Source organism: Tamandua tetradactyla, chromosome 6 (genome assembly GCF_023851605.1).
Source record: "Tamandua tetradactyla isolate mTamTet1 chromosome 6, mTamTet1.pri, whole genome shotgun sequence".
Taxonomy (NCBI): Eukaryota; Metazoa; Chordata; class Mammalia; order Pilosa; family Myrmecophagidae; genus Tamandua; species Tamandua tetradactyla.
In genome coordinates this window covers 22,659,610-22,678,685 of record NC_135332.1, presented here as the reverse complement: position 1 = coordinate 22,678,685, position 19,076 = coordinate 22,659,610, and the positions used below count along the sequence as shown (strand labels likewise).

The 19,076-nt window shown below is 57.9% G+C and overlaps 2 protein-coding genes and 1 long non-coding RNA gene across 3 annotated transcripts; 2 read left to right on the top strand and 1 right to left on the bottom strand.

The window, feature by feature from the left end:
• Positions 1–1,462: 1,462 nt before the first annotated feature.
• On the bottom strand, positions 1,463–4,463 carry LOC143687298 (uncharacterized). The gene is made up of 3 exons (XR_013177487.1): positions 3,857–4,463; positions 2,164–2,385; positions 1,463–1,649 (listed from the first exon to the last, which is right to left on the bottom strand). It is a non-coding gene; the product is annotated as an uncharacterized LOC143687298 (long non-coding RNA).
• Positions 3,898–6,717, top strand: LOC143687297 (disintegrin and metalloproteinase domain-containing protein 11-like). The gene is made up of 5 exons (XM_077164143.1): positions 3,898–4,510; positions 4,922–4,998; positions 5,187–5,253; positions 6,258–6,343; positions 6,429–6,717. Exons 1-5 carry the CDS (start codon positions 4,409–4,411, stop codon positions 6,595–6,597), a joined length of 501 nt encoding a protein of 166 aa, XP_077020258.1. The 5' UTR covers positions 3,898–4,408; the 3' UTR covers positions 6,598–6,717.
• On the top strand, positions 6,435–17,266 carry ADAM11 (ADAM metallopeptidase domain 11). The gene is made up of 21 exons (XM_077164142.1): positions 6,435–6,504; positions 6,915–6,981; positions 7,050–7,113; positions 7,436–7,510; positions 7,605–7,676; positions 7,832–7,998; positions 8,542–8,626; positions 8,748–8,838; positions 8,972–9,023; positions 9,547–9,646; positions 9,729–9,800; positions 9,920–10,012; positions 10,356–10,436; positions 10,906–10,956; positions 11,069–11,132; positions 11,354–11,453; positions 11,628–11,747; positions 11,853–12,021; positions 12,109–12,223; positions 12,311–12,401; positions 12,803–17,266. Exons 2-21 carry the CDS (start codon positions 6,968–6,970, stop codon positions 12,849–12,851), a joined length of 1,725 nt encoding a protein of 574 aa, XP_077020257.1. The 5' UTR covers positions 6,435–6,504; positions 6,915–6,967; the 3' UTR covers positions 12,852–17,266.
• The last annotated feature ends 1,810 nt before the right edge of the window (positions 17,267–19,076 follow it).

Here is a 19,076-nt window from a genome sequence, read left to right as displayed (position 1 = left end):
TCTTCCTCTAAGTCACCCAAAGCTGTGGTATGGGTTATGCCTGCCCCTAGAGAAAATCCAGATCCTTGGGAACTAAGGAAGGGGGCAAGCTATGGGGAAGTGAACTGGGTAGGGGCCTCCCAGGCGGGGGAAACAGACACTCATCTGAGCAGGCTGAGGTGGAGGGCTGGGGGCAGGGGACAGGGGCACCCTCGTCACTGAGCTGAGCTTATGAGCACAGCCCACACCTGCATTTACTGGAGCCCTTGAAGCCCTCCGCTGAGGGTGTGCTGCAGTCCTTGTGTGTTCTTGCTGCAGAGGGGTGGGGGACAATTGGGCAAGGGTCAGCTCCCAGCTGTTGAGAGATGAGATCCTTGGACAGGGAGTCACAAGGCCTGTGTCTGAGACCCTGGAACCCTACTAGGGCCAATGCCATACTCTGGTCTGTGCAGCCAAAGTCACTGGTCTGTCCTGGGGTCGGGCAGGAAGGGTTCCTGGGAGGGGAATGGTGACTGGGAGCCCCTGGTCCAAGATTTAGGGGGCACTGGGAACAGAGCCCTGTTCAGAGGTGGAAAAGAGAAGAGTTCATACAGGATGCTAAATTTCTAACTGAAAGGCTTTGAAATGTGGCTTTGGGGTGGGACAGCTCAATCCACTGCCTGACCGGGCCAGTCACTGCAGCTTCCTGAACTTCACGTTTCCCATCTACAAGCTGGGGATACAATAGTTGGCGCACCTGCCGCTGCTGCAAGGATCCCAGGAGATGGTGTGTGTCAGGTGCCCAGCCTGGGATGTGGCAAAAGCAGATGCTCAACGTCTGTTGACCTGCCCTCCCTCCTGAGCATTGGGGCAGGGTGCTGGGAACCAGATGTTGGCACATGGGCTGGGTTTCTGTAAAGGGAGCCAGGGCATGCGGGGGTCACCTGTCAAACTCTCTGAGGGGTTGGGGTCTTCCCCAAACCCTACTCCTAGCCACTTCAAGGGACCTGACTGCCCAGTCTGTTCCCATAGCAAGTGGTGACCCTGAAGAGAGGTGACACTGTCCTCGGAAATTTAGGTCAAATCTCGTCATCAGATATTCGCCCAACTGTTCTCATTGTCTGGGAAATCCCACTGTCCTGTTGATAAATGGGACATCAGTGTATCCTTGGGAGAGGCTGGGCAGATGCAGTTGGCTAGTGGGTGAGGGGAGTGGGGGTGGATTCCCCCCATCAGGGCACACGCCCAGGTGGGGCCCCTGCTGCTCTGGCCCTCCCCCGTCTGCCCCAGTCCAGGCGGTGGCATCTCTGTGCATAGCAGGCAGGAGGGGAGTCCAGAGAAAAAGGTCCTCAGGTGAGGTGCATCACAGGTAAATCACTCCAATTCATCCAGAGCTGGAGCCTAAAGTACCTGGCACAAGAAGTGATGTCCCAGTGGGGTCTTTCATCTAGGCCCTCAAAGTCCTGTTTGTCTGGCACATTTACACACCATTTGTTATTATGACTATCCTTTATGATAACACATTGAAAAGAGCTTTCATTTAAGCCACACAACAACTCTATTTTCCCAGTGAGGAAACTGAGGCTTAGACAGTTTAAGCCGTTCACATAGGCCTTCTGATGCCATTCCATTCAACACAAATGAGTGGCGCCCAGCGGGGAGTCGGGAGAAGCAGGCGTGGGCCTGGGGACCTGCATGAAAGTTGAAACAGCAATTACCAAAATCTGTGTCAAGAACTGTGCTTACATGCCCAAGGAGTTCAGAGCCCTGGGTGGGTTGCTGGGTGCAGCTCTGGGGAGGAGTGGGGGGAGAGGGGGAGGTCTGGGTAGAGTGATTCAGGGTGAGTGGAGATTGTGCATGGTGCTTCTCAAACTCCAGTGTTAGGATTTTCTGGGGGGCATTTGGGAATCCTAAACATATTCAGTCTTGCCCTTCCTCATACAGTGCTGGAGGGTTGGGCTGAGCCTGGGCATCTGTATTTGTTACACGGCTCAGGGTATTCTGGGGTTTCAGGGGAATGAACTTTTGCATCCTCCCTGTACCCCACATCATGTCAGAAACACTGGGTACAGAGAGGAGGCACTGTTCTTCCCCTGTGGGGGAGGCAGGGGATGGATAACAAGAAAATCTTGGGGTGGAGGGGTGGACAACCCTGCCAGGAAGCCCTGCACCTCCCCCGCCCAGCTGTGACCCTGGGCCAGTCACCTCCAAGTGTCCGCCCCTGAGCCTCAGCCTCGCATTTGCAAAACGAGGACCAGAAGGCCTGGGTGGGTTGAGATCAAATGAGCCGGAGCACGTGAGATCCAGGGCAGCCAGGGAAGCAGGAGGCAAGCGCAGGGTCACGGCCCACGGGGTCATGCACAGTGCAGAGGTGAGGGCGAGCTGAAGGACCGGGTGTGACCTCAAGGCTGAAGGATTGCCGAAGGACTGAGGGATAATGGGAAGAGGTCAGGTGTAGGTCAGGGTCCGGAGGTAGGGCCTGGCTAGGAGAGCAGTTTGGCTTTAATAAGATATTGGCCTGAAATCTTGGGACTCAGGTGCCAGCAGGAACCCACGTCCCAGGCTCGTGGGGTGCAGTGGCCCTGGGGACTGAGGTGGGTTTCTCTGATGTATCACTTCCCTCTCCATCAGAGCAGGCTAGGCCAACATGCCCAGGTTTTGTTTTTTTCTCCTCCTTTTTTGTTTTTTTCCACCGCCTTTTGATGGTTTCCTCCTAGTGTGCCCACCCTGAGTCTGCCTCCTGCAGGCCCAGCCCCCAGCCCCAGCAGCTGCCCTTGCCCTGCCTGCAGGGTCCTATCTGGCTTGAGCCCTGGGTCCTGCTGGGGAAGGGGGCAACCCATCCTTACGGTCCCGCCTCACCAGGTGGGGAAGGGGATGAGACCTCAGCAGGCTGCAGGGATTAGGGAGCAGAGAGGACTCTGGGGTGTCCGGCGCTGCTCCCCCATCAGTTCAGACTTCCCCCACAGTGAGAGGGAAGGCCAGGTGGCTTAGCTCTGACTTCCTCGAGTGGGTTAGATTCTATATGTGCCCAGACGCTGCCAGCATCCTTTAGGCCTGGAATGAGTCTCCACTAGAGCTGCCAACCCCATAGCCTCGCATCTGGGTACATCTTACCATTTTCAGTGGGAAAACCTGAGGCTACCCAGGTTGGGAGGGTGGAATCAGGGCAAGGGGCCTGGATAGGCCACTCCTCTGGGCGGCCATAGTGGCGGCCGGGTAGGGGCTTGTCAGTGGGGGACAGACAGAAGGAGCAGGGAGGAGGGCAGAGATGGTCCAAGCCCAGGAGTGGGGAGAGAGTCCAGGCCCAGGTGGAGGGTGAAAGCTGAGATGGACCCAGGGGAGGGGAGGGAAGCAGTGACTCCCCATCCTTGACTTTCTATTTCAAGTCTGATCAATGCTCTGGGGACTCAGGTTGGAGCCTGGGGCCCCAGCCAGCCTGGGAATGAGCGAGTCAGTGTCCTTGGGGCTCAGAGGTCTGGCCCATTATGCCCACCCCACCCCTTCTCCCAGGGCCCCTTATCTACACTGGGCCTGTCTCTGTTTTACCCCACGTTTGGGATGAGAAGGCCCTAGAAGCTGATTCCCTAGGTTCTTAGGTGCGTGACTCTGGGCTAGTTAGTTAGCCTCTCTGTGCCTCAGTTTCCCCATCTGTCAGATGAGGATAACAGCAGCTTCTAACCCATAGGTTGCTGTAAGGATCAAATATGTTAATCCTTGTTAAGTGCTTAGGGCAGAGTCTGGCGGATAAGAAGTCTTCAGAAAAGCTTAGTAAAAGATTAGGTATGCTAAGGAAGCCACAAGCAGCCGACAATGGGATTTCATAACATCCAGACTCCCCTCCAACCTGCAAGCTGCTCCCACCCCATCGAAAGGAAGGCAGCAAGCAAAAGCCCCACACCTGCACGGTGGAGTGATGCGGCCACGTCCAAAGGTGTGGCCTTTACTGGGGTGTCTGGACTTCAGCCTTAAGAGGAATGGGGATGGTACGACGACCCCAGCCCCAGAATCCTCCCGGGCCTTCCCCGAGCTTGGAGATCTTCCATAGCCCGAGGCTAGACACCTCAGCTCGGAGTGGGACCCGCAGGAGCCGCCAGGTGCTGCTGGGGTGCTGTGGTTGAGGACCTGAGAAGGCTAACTCCCCTCCGTCCTCACTGTCCTGCCCCTTCCCCTCTCACATTCCCTCCAGGCACGCTAGCTCCAGGCTCAGCTCCCCAAGGCGCTGCGCCCGGGCGCGGGCGGCCGCCATCTTGCGCTGCAGGCCTGGTCCATCACCATGACAACCAGGAGCCTCCCAGCCCCACTGCATAGGCCCCTCTGAAAACTGTATCAGGGAAACTTCCGTGTTTAAAAATTAACCACAGGGTTGAAATATTAAAGATGCGCCGCTTTGCGCAAGCCAGAGGGCAGTGGATTTGGGGGTAGAGAAGCCAAGGTCTTTCGTCTTGGCAGAATGGGACCTGCCTGTCGCTCCAGCATCGGTGGTGGGGGTGGGGTGGGCAGCAGACAGTTCCAACCACCCACCCCCGTGTGCAGGGCTGGAGGCCGCCTATGTGTAACTGAGGCTGGGGCAGGGTAGGGGGATTGGAAAGGAAGGGTCTGCTTCGGTAGGGCCTGGGGATCACATTGCACCATGTCTCCTGTTTGTCCCGGTACTGGGTCCCTTCTCCATTTCCCGTGATTCCTCCTGAGGAATAGCAGCAGGACCGGGCTTGAGGCTGTGGGCAGGCCGAGCTGCCCCTCCCCACCCCACCTGCTCTGGTGGACGGGGCCTATCCCACAGAGGGTGGGCTGGGGCCTGCCCCCATGCGTTCCCTGTTCCCTGTTGAACAGGATCTTGGAGGATGATGAGCTTGTGCAAAGCATCTCCCCTCAGCTGCTGGGGCTGGCCATTGCCTCCCCGCTTCCCACCTTCAGTCTCCCCAGGTTGAATTCCCCTCTGCCCCCCCCTTCCACTGCCCCCCAGCCTGTCCATCTGGCCCAGGTGAGTTTCGTCATCCCAGCCTTCAATGAGAACTTCACCCTGGACTTGGAGCTGAACCAGTGAGTGTGGCCTTGAGCCTGGGGGGAAGGAATGCGGGTCGGGTGGGCAAAGCATGGCCTGGACTTGGCTGATTGTTGGGGGTTTGCCAGAGGGCGGGCTGGGAGCTGGACCGGGGCAGTGGGGGACCTGGATCCTGGCCTTGCTCACCAGTGACCATCCTTCCCCCCGCTCACCCTGTCTGTCCCAGTCACCTCCTCTCCTCGCAGTATGTGGAGCGCCATTTCAGCCGGGAGGGGACAACCCAGCACAACACTGTGAGTGCCTTTGGAAGAGGACAGGGGAGGTAGAATAGAGGCGCCATCCTTGTGTGGCCAAAGGCATAGGGACAGGTGGCCAGTAGAGATGGGGGCAGTAGTGCACTTGGAATGGGCACAGCCACTCAGGACCCCCCATTCTCTGACCACCTTAGGGATCAGCAGTAGGGGTGGGCAAGTCAAATGATGTGGGGTGCCAGGCTCCCCTCACCCAGTTCCAGAGGTCTGATTCCCAGACAGCCTCCCTGCCTTCTCTGACTTACCACGATTCTCACTGCCTCATGCTCACCTCTGTCTGGACGCCCCCTCCAACTTATCTGGGAGAGGGGAGGGGGAAATGCCCCCTTTTGCCCAGCACCAAGGCCACAGGAATTCCCTGCTGCTGGAACACCAGGGTCCCAGCCCTGAGCAGAGATGAATGAGTGTCTATAAATACACTCACCCCGCCCCCAGCCAGTTCTGTAATTGGAGCACAAGTAATTCTGCAGGACGCAGAGTGGGGAAGAGGTGCTGCTGGTTCCCTCCGACACGCAGACCTGGATGGGAGGACACCCGCCACTCACACGTCCTTGGCCACAGGCTGAGTTATTAGCCTGATCCACAGGAGGCGCTGGTGGCTAGGAACACACCATGTGTGAAGTCTTGTGTGTGTGTTTGGAGGTCAGGCCAGTGACTGGCACACAGTAGGTGTTTTACAAGTTGTTCTCAAAGGAGTCTGTGCTCCCCCCAACAAATGGCTAAGAACCACAAATCTAGTGTGACTTCTCATTTTATGGGCAAGCTGAAGGGGGCCCAGAGAGGGGCAGGCACTTGCCTGAGGTCACACAGTGGAGTGGGAACACACCCAAAGTGGAGCCGAGCTCCAGATCCCCAGAAGTTCCCAGGCGACCTGCCGACATGGCAGCTTCAGTGGTCCCTGCAAAGATTTCTGCAACCCCCCCACCCATCCTGCCTTCAGGCCAGAAGTGGGGCATGCTCTGATCACTCTTCTGTGGCTCCTCCAGGGGGCTGACGACTACTGCTACTACCAGGGGAAGCTCCGGGGCAACCCTCACTCCTTTGCCGCCCTCTCCACCTGCCAGGGGCTGCAGTGAGTATGGGGAGGGTGGGCAGCAGGGAAAAGCCTCCAGTCCCTGGCCTTGGGATGGTGGGGACCTGCACCTCTCTCTCTACAGTGGGGTCTTTTCGGACGGGAACTTCACTTACATTGTGGAGCCCCAGGAGATGGCTGGGCCTCAGGAGGCCCCCCTGGTAAGCCCTGCACAGCCCATGGTGGTCTCTTTTGATGGTCCTGCCGTGCTTGTCCCACTGGCCATTGTCTCCTCCCACCTCCTCCCTTGGTAACCTCAGCCTCACTGCCCTTTTCCATGACCCCAGCTCTGGTTCCCTTCCCATGTACCCCCTGCACAGCTCCAGTGTCCCCTCTGCCCCCCAAGTAACCTCCCATCAGGCTCCAGTGTCCTTTGCCCCTGTCTCTCAGGGCACCCCCAGGTCTTGACCCCGGAATCTGAGCAGCTGGGAGATCAGATCCGACATGGGAGCTCTGGCCAGTTCTGGGTCACCCCAGGGTGGGGCGGCGGGGGGAGGACTGGAGCTGTGTTCCCTACTGGGTCCAGAACTGCCTGGCCAGCCCCTCAAGAACTAATCCTCCCTCATTGCAGGGACCCCTTCCCCACCTCATTTACCGGACCCCTCTTCTCCCAGCCCCCTTTGGATGCAGGGAGCCAGGTAATGGAGGGAAATGGGGTTTGGGGAGGGGGCTGGCTGTGCCCCCCTCATCTGCCACCTCATCACAGGCTGCCTGTTTGTGGCCCCTGTTCGTCTTGCTCCCCTGAACCGGCCGAGACTGAGAAGGAAAAGGCAGGTACGGGGGCCCACACAGACCTCAGGCTGCAGAGACCTCAGGCTGTGGCCCAGAGCTGGAGGATACTCCCAGCCATGGTGGGGAAGAGGAGGGCTTAGACCATTCTGATTGCGGGCCAGGGAAATATCTACCTCTGGGAAATACCATTCTCTGAGGTTGGTGTGTATGCATGCTCCCATGTGGGCAACTTGAGGCTGGGACCCTCCCCCAGTGGGGGCTGGCACCGTCCCCTGGAGCTCAGCCGCCCGAGTCTGTCCATGGTGTGGCTAGGAGACCAGGCCTGGAGGGGACTGATTCCAAGTGCCCGCCCACCCCCAGGTCCGCCGGGGCCACCCTACAGTGCACAGTGAGACCAAGTACGTGGAGCTGATTGTGATCAACGACCACCAGCTGGTAAGTTCCCAGGCTGGGGTAAAGGGCTGACAGCTGGTGGGGGAAGAGGCCCAGAAGGAACCCGGCCTCCTCCTCCCACTCTTCTCCTTCCCAGTTTGAGCAGATGCGACAGTCGGTGGTCCTCACCAGCAATTTTGCCAAGTCTGTGGTGAACCTGGCAGATGTGGTGAGCAGCACCCACCCCCCACCTACCATACACAAATCCTTGGGGTGAGCTGGGGGGGGGTCACTTTCTAGAGGGACAGATTCAGGCTCCTTTCGAGGCCTGACCCCACACCCACCATCCAGACCCCGCCCCATCCCTCTCCCCTCTGGGCCTAGATATACAAGGAGCAGCTCAACACCCGAATCGTATTGGTTGCCATGGAAACTTGGGCAGATGGAGACAAGATCCAGGTGCAGGATGACCTCCTAGAGACCCTGGCCCGGCTCATGGTCTACCGGCGGGAGGGCCTGCCTGAGCTCAGCGATGCCACCCACCTCTTCTCGTGAGTTCCTCCCCATCCTGATATGTCCTGCCAGCCTCTGCTGGTGGCCCCTCCTCAGGCAGTCATTTCCCAAGGCAGGTGCTCTCCTGAGGGTCTGGGGACTGGGTCCACCTTACACCTGCTGCCTGCCTCCCAGCCACAAGCCACACTCTGGACAGGTCCCCCACCTGCCACGCTGATGCCTCTGTCTTTCCTGCTAGCCTTCTCTGCCACCACCTCCTTTTCCTTCCCTTTTCCCCACTTTCAAACCATCCCAGCATCTTTTAGAGAAGCAGTGGCCTGGTAGGGGCAAAAAACTGATAATGGTCTTTGCATTTAGGGATGTTAGGGATTATCTAATGGGAACCTCTAATTTAATTTATGGGGAAATGAACCCAAAGAGGGAAAGGGGCTTGCCGGGGCCACACAAGCTGACATGGAGAACAATGTTTACCTCCCCAAGAAAGGACTCCCATGCAGGCTGCTTCCCCAGTCTCCTCCTCAGTCTAGGGGAGCCACCTTGGGGAGGGCAGGAGGTTCTCCTGACGACCCCCTCCCTTCCAGGGGCAGGACATTCCAGAGCACCAGCAGCGGGGCTGCCTACGTGGGGGGGATCTGCTCGCTGGCCCGGGGTGGGGGTGTGAACGAGGTGAGCAGTGTGGGGGCACAGCTGGGGTGGGGGGTAGGAGGGAGAGGGGCTGCGAAGGGCACGAGCCCTGTGCCTGTGGAGGTCTGTAGACACTTCTGTACTCCATCTTCCCCATCCCCAGTATGGCAATGTGGGGGCCATGGCGGTGACCCTGGCCCAGACGCTGGGGCAGAACCTGGGCATGATGTGGAACAAACACCGGAGCTCTGCAGGTACCCACCGTGGGAGGGCCCACACAGCCCCCAGCTAGCCCAGCCCAGCATCCCGCATGTCGAGAAGGGAGGGGGCTATTCGTGGGAGGGGAGAGGTTCTCGACCCTCACGTCTCACCTCGCTCACCCCTCAGGAGACTGCAAGTGTCCGGACATCTGGCTGGGTTGCATCATGGAGGACACTGGGTGAGTCCTTGGGAACAAACGGGGGCGGGGGGGCAGGGTCTTGGGGAAGGGGACCACTTCCATGAGCACTGGGTGGGAGTCTGGACCCGGTTTTCTCAAGAGACCCAGCTCTCGGGACCACTAGGATTCCAAGAAGCCTAATTTTCTGCTGACACCGCCCAAGAGACTTCGATTCCCCTGCTGGGACACGAGAATTGGCTAGACTGTAGTGCACCCTGTCGCCACTGGGCGCCGCCACAGGCTCGTTTGGAGACACCTCCATGCTTGGCCCCCCCAAGCTCCGACTCAGGGTCCGTAAGGTTTGCAGGGAGGAGAATGGAGGGACGCCCCCCACCCGCTCCCTCTTGAAGGGCAGGCGGGAGGATTCTCGTGCAGTCCCGGACAGATCCTCAGACTGTTCTCCAGGGTGACTCGGGGCCATGACGCGCCCGGTTCCCAATCTTGAGACGAGGGGAGGGGTCGGACTGGGGTGGGGACGATGGCGGGTGGGGCCCAGCGACACCGACCCCTCACCCCTTCCCAGGTTCTACCTGCCCCGCAAATTCTCGCGCTGCAGCATCGACGAGTACAATCAGTTTCTGCAGGAGGGCGGCGGAAGCTGCCTCTTCAACAAGCCGCTCAAAGTACCAGCCCCAGGGCGGGAAACGCGGGAGCCAGGCTTGGGAAAGGTCCCAGCCAGGTGCCCGACACCCTTTCCCTCCCCAGCTCCTGGACCCCCCTGAGTGCGGGAATGGCTTCGTGGAGGCGGGGGAGGAGTGCGACTGCGGCTCGGTGCAGGTAAGCGACTAGACCTGGCGCCAGGTCGGGGGCGGGGCGCGGGGGTGGGCCCGAGAGAGTGTGCGAAAGGGAAGTTTAGGACTCGCCCACCTCCCAGCCCTTCTCCCTGCGTCTCTCAGGAGTGCAGCCGCGCGGGCGGAAGCTGCTGCAAGAAATGCACCCTGACTCACGACGCCATGTGCAGCGACGGACTCTGCTGTCGCCGCTGCAAAGTGAGGACGAAGGGCCGCAGGGACGGATAAGGGGCGGGGAGAGGGGCGGGGCTCGAGGCAAAGGAGAGACGATTGGAGAGCAACAGGTGAGGGGCGGGGCTTAGAGGGACGAGCCATGGGAGGAGGAGCATGTTGGGGGCAGGACCTAAGGCGAGGAAAGAGCCAATAAAGATGGAGGAGGGCGGGGTGTGCGGCCACTTGGGCGCGTTGAAGGCGGGGCTGCGAGGGGCGGGGGCGGGGCCAGGAGCTGGCCAGAGGGAAAGAAGCCGCCAGGGGCGGGGCCCGGAGGGCTGGCGGTGGCCGCGGCCTTTTCCGAGAGCCCAGGAGCGCCTCCTTTCCTTAGTACGAGCCGCGGGGTGTGTCCTGTCGGGAGGCCGTGAACGAGTGCGACATCGCGGAGACCTGCACCGGGGACTCAAGCCAGGTGCGCCCCGCCACCCTGCGAATGAGAGGCAGTCGGTATCCTCATCGTTAGGCTCTGCCGGGGGCAGATCAACTCGTTTCCTCAGCTGAAAAAGGGGTTCTTCACTCGATCCTTCGATCATTAGACCAGTATTTATAGTCTGGCTGTGTTCTCAGTGCCTGGCGAATGCGGGCGATGGGAGTGGACAATTACCCTAAATCGAAGTCCTTATTCCGCGCCAGGCATGTAGTCCTCCCTGCCCTGTGAGGTTCGTGCAGAAAACTTGAGGGAGGCGCTGAGAAACTGCTGGACTTCCGAATCCGAGTGGTCTGAATTCAGGGCTAAATCCTTGTCCTTGACGTGGAAGGGCTCTGTACCAAGAGTCCCCCACTTGGGAGGCATTGGGAAGCCCTTCTGTCCTCCCTGGAGCAGGCCTAAGTTAGCTCTCACTCCTGGGGCTGTACTGCTCAGTCCGGCCCTCTCTCTGCAGTGCCCCCCTAACCTGCACAAGCTGGATGGCTACTACTGTGATCATGAACAGGTATGATGGGGTGGGCCACTCTTGAGCCCAGCCTGTGGCTCACTATGGCCTCATCTTCTGTCCACTCTGACCACTTAATGTTTATGTCCGTTGTCTCCTGTTGGCCCCTCAGGGCCGCTGCTACGGAGGTCGCTGCAAAACCCGGGACCGGCAGTGCCAAGCCCTCTGGGGCCATGGTGAGTCTTTGGCTGGGGTGGGATAGAGGACTCTGGAGGATACAGAACTGAGAGGCTAGAGAGGGAACAGGTTTTGGTTGAACATGCCCCCCCAAATGTGTGGCTACCCTAGAATCTCAGGGACCCAGCCAGATCATGGGCCAAGTCAGAGGGTTGGAGGTATAGGCCACTGGGTGAGTCAAGGGGTGTGTAGGGTGACACCTGGCATCATCTTCCTTCAGCGGCTGCTGATCGCTTCTGCTACGAGAAGCTGAACGTGGAGGGGACGGAGCGTGGGAACTGTGGGCGCAAGGGGTCAGGCTGGGTCCAGTGCAATAAGCAGTGAGTAGCCAAGGCTCCATCTCTGGGCCTCCGGAGGGGATTCTAGAGATGGGGCAGGAGAGTCTCCCTAAGAGGAGGCTGTAAGCTCAGGTGGTGGGGGTGAGGGCAGATTAGAGTCGGCAGTTGAATCTGAAGTCAGACTTGGGGCTCACTGTCTCTACCCTGCCCCAACAGGGACGTCCTCTGTGGCTTCCTCCTCTGCATCAACATCTCTGGGTCTCCTCGACTTGGGGACCTAGGGGGTGACATCAGCAGTGTCACGTTCTACCACCAGGGCAAGGAGCTGGACTGCAGGTGTTGGTTGGAACCATGGCTGGAGAAGGGAGGTTCCAGCTCTGATGGGGGGGGCGGGGGGGTAGTGTTGGGCAGAGGCTGATGCTGGCTGCGTCCTCTCCCCAGGGGAGGCCACGTGCAGCTGGCTGATGGCTCGGACTTGAGCTACGTGGAGGACGGCACAGCCTGTGGGCCTAACATGCTGTGCCTGGACCATCGCTGCTTGCCGGCCTCTGCCTTCAACTTCAGCACCTGTCCTGGTAGCGGGGAGCGCCGGATCTGCTCCCACCATGGGGTGGGTGCTTGGAGGCCAGGGATGGCAGAGGAGGCTTACAGGAGGAGACAGGGCCCTGCTCACCTCCACCCACCCACCTGCCTTCAGGTCTGCAGCAATGAAGGGAAGTGCATCTGTCAGCCAGATTGGACGGGCAAAGACTGCAGCATCCACAACCCCCTGCCCACGCCCCCGCCCACAGGGGAGACAGAGAGATATAAGGGTGAGGCTGGAGCTGGCTGGGCCAGGGCTCTGTGTTTCCCATTTTCCCTCCCTGTTCCTGCCAGCTGAGTTCTGCCCTCCTCCCCAGGCCCCAGCGGCACGAACATCATCATTGGCTCCATCGCTGGGGCAGTCCTGGTCGCAGCCATCGTCTTGGGCGGCACAGGCTGGGGATTTAAGTAAGAGCTCCCCACTCCCCTCACCCCTACAACCTCTGGCTTTCTCTGGGGTTCCTTATCAGAACCCCAGACTATCAGAGCAGAGAGGGCCTCTCTCTCAGTTGGCCCAATCCCTTCAATGTGCAAAGGAAGAACCTGAGGCCCAGGGAGGAAATAAGACTGTCCCTGGGTCACATGGTGAGGTAGTGGCAGAGGCGGGACACAAATCTAGGACCCATTTTTGGTCTCCTCGGTATCTTTCCTAGGCCCTCTCAGTAGCGACCAGGCTCCAGGGCCCCCAGTCCATTGCTGGGGCATGGGGTCTTGTGGGAGCCAGCAGGCCCCTCCCAGAGAGAAGGGGAAGGTCATAAATGGCTCCTTTTCCTTTCTCTCTCTGCCTGTTTTCTCCTTGGCTCCAAAAGAAACATCCGTCGAGGAAGGTACGACCCGACCCAGCAGGGGGCGGTGTGACGCCGGCCACGTCTTCCTTCCCGCTGTCCTTGTCTTCTCCATCTCATTGGTCACCTTGCATTCTGTTGTTGGGAAGCAGATTCTCCAGCCCTGCAGTCAGCCCCACCACTGTAGGGGTGGGAAAAGCCCGCTCTGGGAAGAAATCCCCAGCCTGCCTTGGCCCCTTTTTCTTCCCACCCGTCCTCTCAGTCCTTGGTCCATTTACTACTGACCCTTGTATGGCCAACCCACCTCTGGCCTGGGGGCCCTGGGGGCTGTGCCACCCACAGCCCCCAGCTTCTGGGAAGGGGGCCTTCGTCTGCGTCCATCTGTTTTGTCTTCCATGCCTCCGCTGTCTGACCTCCCACCAGCCCCCTTTCCTGGCCAGCTTGTGATTTGCCTCTTCCAGGGCCCAAGACTTCTTGGGGCCCAGCTGGCAGAGTGTCTTTCTGGGCCCTGCCTCATATCCCCCACTGATGCCCCATCTCCCATTCCAGGTCCGGAGGGGCCTAAGTGCCACCCCCCTCCCTCCAAGCCTGGCACCCACCATCTGGGCCCTGAACCACGAGGCGGCCCCACCCAGCCACGGAGGGAGGCACCATGCAAATGTCTTCCGAGCCCAAGCCCTTCAACTCCTGGCCCCACTGGGGTTTGGGGGGCTAAGGCCCTGCCCTTCGTACCACCAGGGTGGCCCAGGCCTGGAGGGCATTTCCCTCATGGTCCCCCACCCCACCTCATGCGACTGGCTTTGCACACCAACTCTCCCCGTATGAGTGTAGCTTCTGTCACAGACTGCCACAGCTCAAGTCAGGGGCTTGGAAGGATGCCTGGGAGGGGACAAGGAGCCACCAGCAGACATGGCCTGAGGTGGCCCCTCCTTAAGACCAGGCGGCTGAGACCTAGAGGAAGGGGGTTGACATCTTTTTTTTTTTTTTTTTTTTTTACTGGATCAAATGACAAATGTAACCTGGGGGTGCTGGGGTCAGGGCACTTGTGGGGAAGTTTTGACATTTGCTGGAGGTCTTGGAGGAACTGAGCCATGGCGATCCCTCAGGCCCTGCCATGGAAGATTACTCCAGAAATCCTCTCACTGAACACAGACATCCCCAGGCAGGCAGGGGCAGATCACTGGTCCCCCCTGTGCCCCAGTTTGAAGAGAAGTACAAGTGCTGGATTCAAACCAGAGCTGCCTGTTCTGTGCCCAAGGCCTGGATTCTGGGTACCGTGGCCACAAAGCCAAGACTCTCCATTCCAAAATGACTGCCTTGCTGTCCCTACCACAGCACATATTTTTGGAGGTTTAGAAAATAATCCCTGAAACAAAATGGCACCTTCTCCCTTTCAAGAAGGGTGATTTCGGGACTGACTCAGGGTTTGGTTGCCCCCTGGTGTGGCCTAGATGTCCTGGACTGGGCCCTTTTCTCAGGAGGACTCCCCCAGGTAAGGTAGGCCTGAGGTGGCCCAGTGCCTGGAGGGATGGGGCTCTGCCCATGACGTGACGTGCAGGAGGAGGGGAAGGGCAGGTCTCATGGATGAGCCTCTGCTTCTAGAAAAGTCCTCATGGTCCTGTGAGACCCTTTTGGCTCCTTACCCCCATTCTAGGCTGAGTAGCAAGTTGACAGATATTTTCTGTTCTGTCTTCTGCCTGCTGTGGCTGGCCCTGAGAGGCGAAGCCTAGGCTGGGCAGAATCCCTGGTCCTTCACAAACCCAGCTCTGCCCGGGGCCATTCTCACGAGGCCCGCCTGGGACAGAGGAGCCCTGGCTCCTGGGCAGCTGAAAGCCAGCCTCAGGGGCAGGATGGGGTGAGCTGCCTTAGGGATGAAAGCCACAAATGGGAGCCCTTTCCTGGGGGATACCCCAACCAGACTCAGAGGGGATTCTGACTGTCCCCCACCCTCTCAGGGCCTGGGAACAGCCTGCTTCACTCCTCCTATTTCTGGGGCATGTCTGAAGAGGAATCATGGGGGAAAGTACTTCATCTGCACCACCCCTCAGGGGCGCACTGGGGACTGGGTCCCTCTCACACCCTCTGGGTGGCTGGATGGCATCGGGCTTAGTAGGATCCTCAGAACTGAGACAGAGTTGGCACTGCCCAAGTGAGAGGTTTGGGAGATGTCCCTTGGCAGGTCCTGCTCTAGTAGCCCCACAAGCTGGGGTCGGGGCAGAACGGGGAGGGCTGGGGTTTGTGCTATCACTGTAATTCCTTATGGAGCCCCTTTCCCTGGAGGTGCGCAGGTACACACAGGTGGCAATGTATCCAGACACAAGCATTTGGATCCACATCTCTGCACAAGTGTGAATGCCTCTGTGTGCCCATGCGGGATGGGGTGGAGCACAGGGATTGTGAGACTGACCAGCCTGCCCTGCTCCCAGTTGTCCGCCGCCTCCTGTGCTCAGGGAGGAGTGGAGGCTGCATCTCCCTGGGCCTGGAACTGGCTCCATACAGCATCCTGTCCTGTAAATATGTCTGGGGCTCAGGGGGAGGCAGGGACATGAGCGTCAATTAAAGATCACATCTTGGGGCTTCCATGGAGCTCACACCACCCTTGTGTCTTTCTGTGGATGATGGTACTATGATGGGGACCTCTCTCTGGCCCAGAGGGAGCATGATGACAGCTCCATGAAGGAGGGAAGTGAGCATCTAATGCAGAGTGGGGGAGGCTGGGAGGAAGGGGTGCAGTTTCCCATTCATGGTGCAGAAACAGTCACTGACTGGGTGGAGGGCTGCGCTTCCGCTTCCTCGGCTCTCCCAACACGGACAGTTGTGCCCCCTCTGGCTGAGGGCATGTGTGCTCATCTGGCAAGAGGCAAAGCAGAATGTTTCTACAATAATTTAAGAGGCAAAGCAGAAGGTAAGGCATTTTAACAAGAGGTGGGAGACCTAACTTCCCCTTCCTGGTTGAAGCCCGAGAAGCCTCTCCTCACGCCCAAGAGATTCCAGAAAGCTGGAAAAAATGCTCACCTGTCTGGTCCAGGGCCACATACTCAGAGGCTAGCAGAGATTTGCCCCTTTCCTGCCTCTGCTCCCTCCGCTGTGACTGGGGCAGGAAGGGACCCGGCAGGGCCAGGGTCAAGTCGGAGTCCGGAATCCGTTATGGTTCCAGCTTCCTCTGAACCCTTTGGGCCTGGAGTTATTCACAGCATAGGAGGCTGAGGAGAGACAGTTTGAGAGTCCCTCTGGCTCCAGGGGTCCGGGGAAAGAACAGATGAAAGAGGTAGGGGTGGCAAAGTGAGAGGATGGAAGGTAGAGAGGAGATAATCGGGGCAGGAAATGGCAGACCAGGCAGGGGCTGGGGAGAGTGGGCAGCTGGGAGCCACAGGTTTCATCCCCGAACAGCAGGACTCCCGGGAGCCCGCAGGCATCCCCAAAGGAGAGACCACTGGGTACCTCAGGAAGCCTGGCGTAGAAAGCAGGTCGCAGGGCTATGCCCAACTTACACCCCAGATCCCAGTGCTGTTGGGGCATCTCAGTTTCTCCAGGACACCGGTAACATCTAATTCCAGTTTCCCAGTGGCAGCTGGCCGGCCCCTTCCCACTCGGCTTCCAGGGCAAGGAAGCTCGCAGGAGTCAGTCTTGAACCGAAGTCCAGTTTGCCCTCATTTTGCTTTTCCTCACTGCTCCTGCCTCTCAGCTATTCCATCCTGATCAATAACACCTTCTCCATGTAGATTTTTTCAAGTGCAGAAAATCCTTTTTTAAGATCACTACCCTAGGAAAAAAGTCATTACCCCAGGCTGTCTCTGAGTCACCCTCCTCAAACCAGGGCTCGCTGGCCAGGTGGATTTCTGGGTAGGGCAAGGGTGCAGATTCAGATTTCCAATTATATTTGTTCAGGCTAATGTATTGGGCCCCCTTGGTATCCTCACAGTGGAAGGTGATAGGATAGGAAGCAGAGGGTGGGTGGCGTTTAGCCCACTCTGCACCTAGCAGGCACTAAAAGTCTACTTGCTGAGTTGAAGGAAAGATTATACATTTATTATGGCTCATTCCAGGGTCTAGACCAGTGCTGTCCAATAGAAAAAGGATGCAGGCTATAAATGTATATATTTTTTCCTTTTGGGTGTGTGTTAGTTAAATTCAGTTGTCAACTTGGCCAGATGAGCATACCTAGTTCTGTTGCTGTGGACACAAGCCAATGGTTCCTGAACCTTGTCTGTTGCTAATTACACCTGCGGTGGGCTAGGAGGCGTGTCTGCTGCAATGAGTGACGTTTGACTTAACTGGCTGGTGCTTAAATTGAGAGACTGCAACGTAGCACTGCTAAGCAGCTCAGCATTCCTCATCTCAGCACTTGCAGCTCAGCCCAGGCCTTTGGAGATGCAGAAAGAAGTCACCCCAAGGAAAGTTGTTGGAACCCAGGGGCCTGGAGAGAAGACCAGCAGAGACCATCCTGTGCCTTCCACGTAAGAAAGAGCCTCAGTGGAAAGTTAGCTGCCTTTCCTCTGAAGAACTAACAAAATAAATCCCCTTTTATTAAAAGCCAATCCGTCTCTGGTGTGTTGCATTCCAGCAGCTAGCAAACTAGAACAGGGTGCATGGTCCAGGAGTTGGACCCAGGCCTCCCACATGGAAGGCACGCATTCTACCACTGGCCCACCCGTGCACCCATTTGTTTGTTTGTTTTTGCATGGGTAGGCTCCGGGAATCGAATCTGGGTCTCAGGCATGGCAGGCGAGAACTCTGCCACTGAGCCACTGGTGCCCACCCCCACAAATGTATTTTTAAACTTTCTAGGAGCTCCCATTGAAAAAATGAAAAGCAATAATAGTTTCTTTAATCCAATATATCCAAAATATTCTCATTTCAACACATAATTGATACAAAGTGATTATTAATGAAATACGTTACTTTTTTCTCCCATGAAGGCTTTGAAATCAGAGGTATGTTTTTCATTTAATGCACATCTTAGTTTAGACTCACCACATGGTAAGTGCCCAAGGACTACCGTTATTGGACAGCACAGGTCTAGACAAAAGCTGATGCTAGTAAGCAGCAATATTTAAACCCAGGGAGCTTTGAAATAAGGAGGGAAGAGAGGGAACACTCAACTGCAGCAGGAGAGATTTGGACCAGCAGAGGGTTTGTGTAGAGTCCTTGCTAGAGTGAGTGACCTGGATTTGTCCCGCCCTGAAAGGGGCTGTGGCCCTGGGGAGTGTGCTGTAGGTACAATCAGATTTCTGTCAACCTTTTCAGAAGGCCAGCAGGAGAGAGAAGCAGCCCAGGCCTGAGGCTTGCTGCTGAGGAAGCCTCTGGCTGCAAAGCGGACTTCGCGGGCAAAGGCTGTCAGTAACACCTGTGCTGCAATTTAGGGCCTTTGAGTGTGGAGATTCCCAGAAAAGTCACTCAATCTGTGAGAAGCCACAGATATGTTTAAGGACATGAGCCCTGCTTTCCACCCTCACCCGGACCCCCAAGGACCTCCAACCGAACCCAGAACGCTCTAGGCCAGCAGGTCGCCAGCTCTGTCATCCCCTCGGGGCTCATCCAGAGTGTTGGCCGGGAATGCACTCCAGGGCTTCCAGTGATGAACTCAAAGGAGGCCGGAAACAAATGCCGGTCAGTGCTGTGTCTCACACTTTCGTTATCACTCCCCGTAAGAGGCCTAAAATATTACAATCTAGAGACCATCCCAAGCAGCAACTGAAGCGTGCACTGGCGGCCCCTGCAATGGTACAACAGTCCTTACCCAGCTGTCACCCAGACCTTTGGGAGGGAAGCGTCTGCTGCTGCCTGAGGCCGACAGGGCTGTGAAGCCATGGGGGTTAGGTCTTCCATGCAGAGGGTCAGGGAAGAGCCTTCCACTCAGTCATATGCTGCCCTCCATGTCAGCTCTAAGGCCACCGGCTACCCAGAGTGCTGAAAGAACTACCCACCCCCACCTCCCCAAGTGCTAGGGAGTTGTTGGGGCTTTCAGAGCCTCTGGGGGGCCCCTAACAGACTCCTGACCGCGCTCTGCTGTTTCGATGGTCCATCAGACAAAAATCAAGACCTAGCCTGACCCAGCCCCACTGGCCCTGTGTTGCCAGTCAGCGTGCTCAGTTCTTTGGATCCCACTGCCTCCTTGGGCAAAGTTCAGTTGGCTCTGAAGTGTTAACTGCTCACACCCCACCCAACCCTTCCTGCACGGTCCTGGCCTCCAGCCACCTGAACTGCTGCCCACTTGGCAGCCTCCAGGCTTCCTGACAAGTGCCTGACCAGCTGCCAATCTCCATCCTCCCCGAGAGCCGTCTGCTTCATCCTGGCA

Coding starts and splice junctions, on each gene's coding strand:
- LOC143687297 (XM_077164143.1), top strand. CDS start 4,409: ATGGGACCTGCCTGTCGCTCCAGCATCGGTGGTGGGGGTGGGGTGGGC. Junction 4,999..5,186: donor CTGGACTTGGAGCTGAACCA/GTGAGTGTGGCC, acceptor TGTCTGTCCCAG/TCACCTCCTCTCCTCGCAGT. Junction 6,344..6,428: donor TCCACCTGCCAGGGGCTGCA/GTGAGTATGGGG, acceptor CTCTCTCTACAG/TGGGGTCTTTTCGGACGGGA.
- ADAM11 (XM_077164142.1), top strand. Junction 8,839..8,971: donor CAAACACCGGAGCTCTGCAG/GTACCCACCGTG, acceptor CTCACCCCTCAG/GAGACTGCAAGTGTCCGGAC. Junction 10,013..10,355: donor TCTGCTGTCGCCGCTGCAAA/GTGAGGACGAAG, acceptor TCCTTTCCTTAG/TACGAGCCGCGGGGTGTGTC.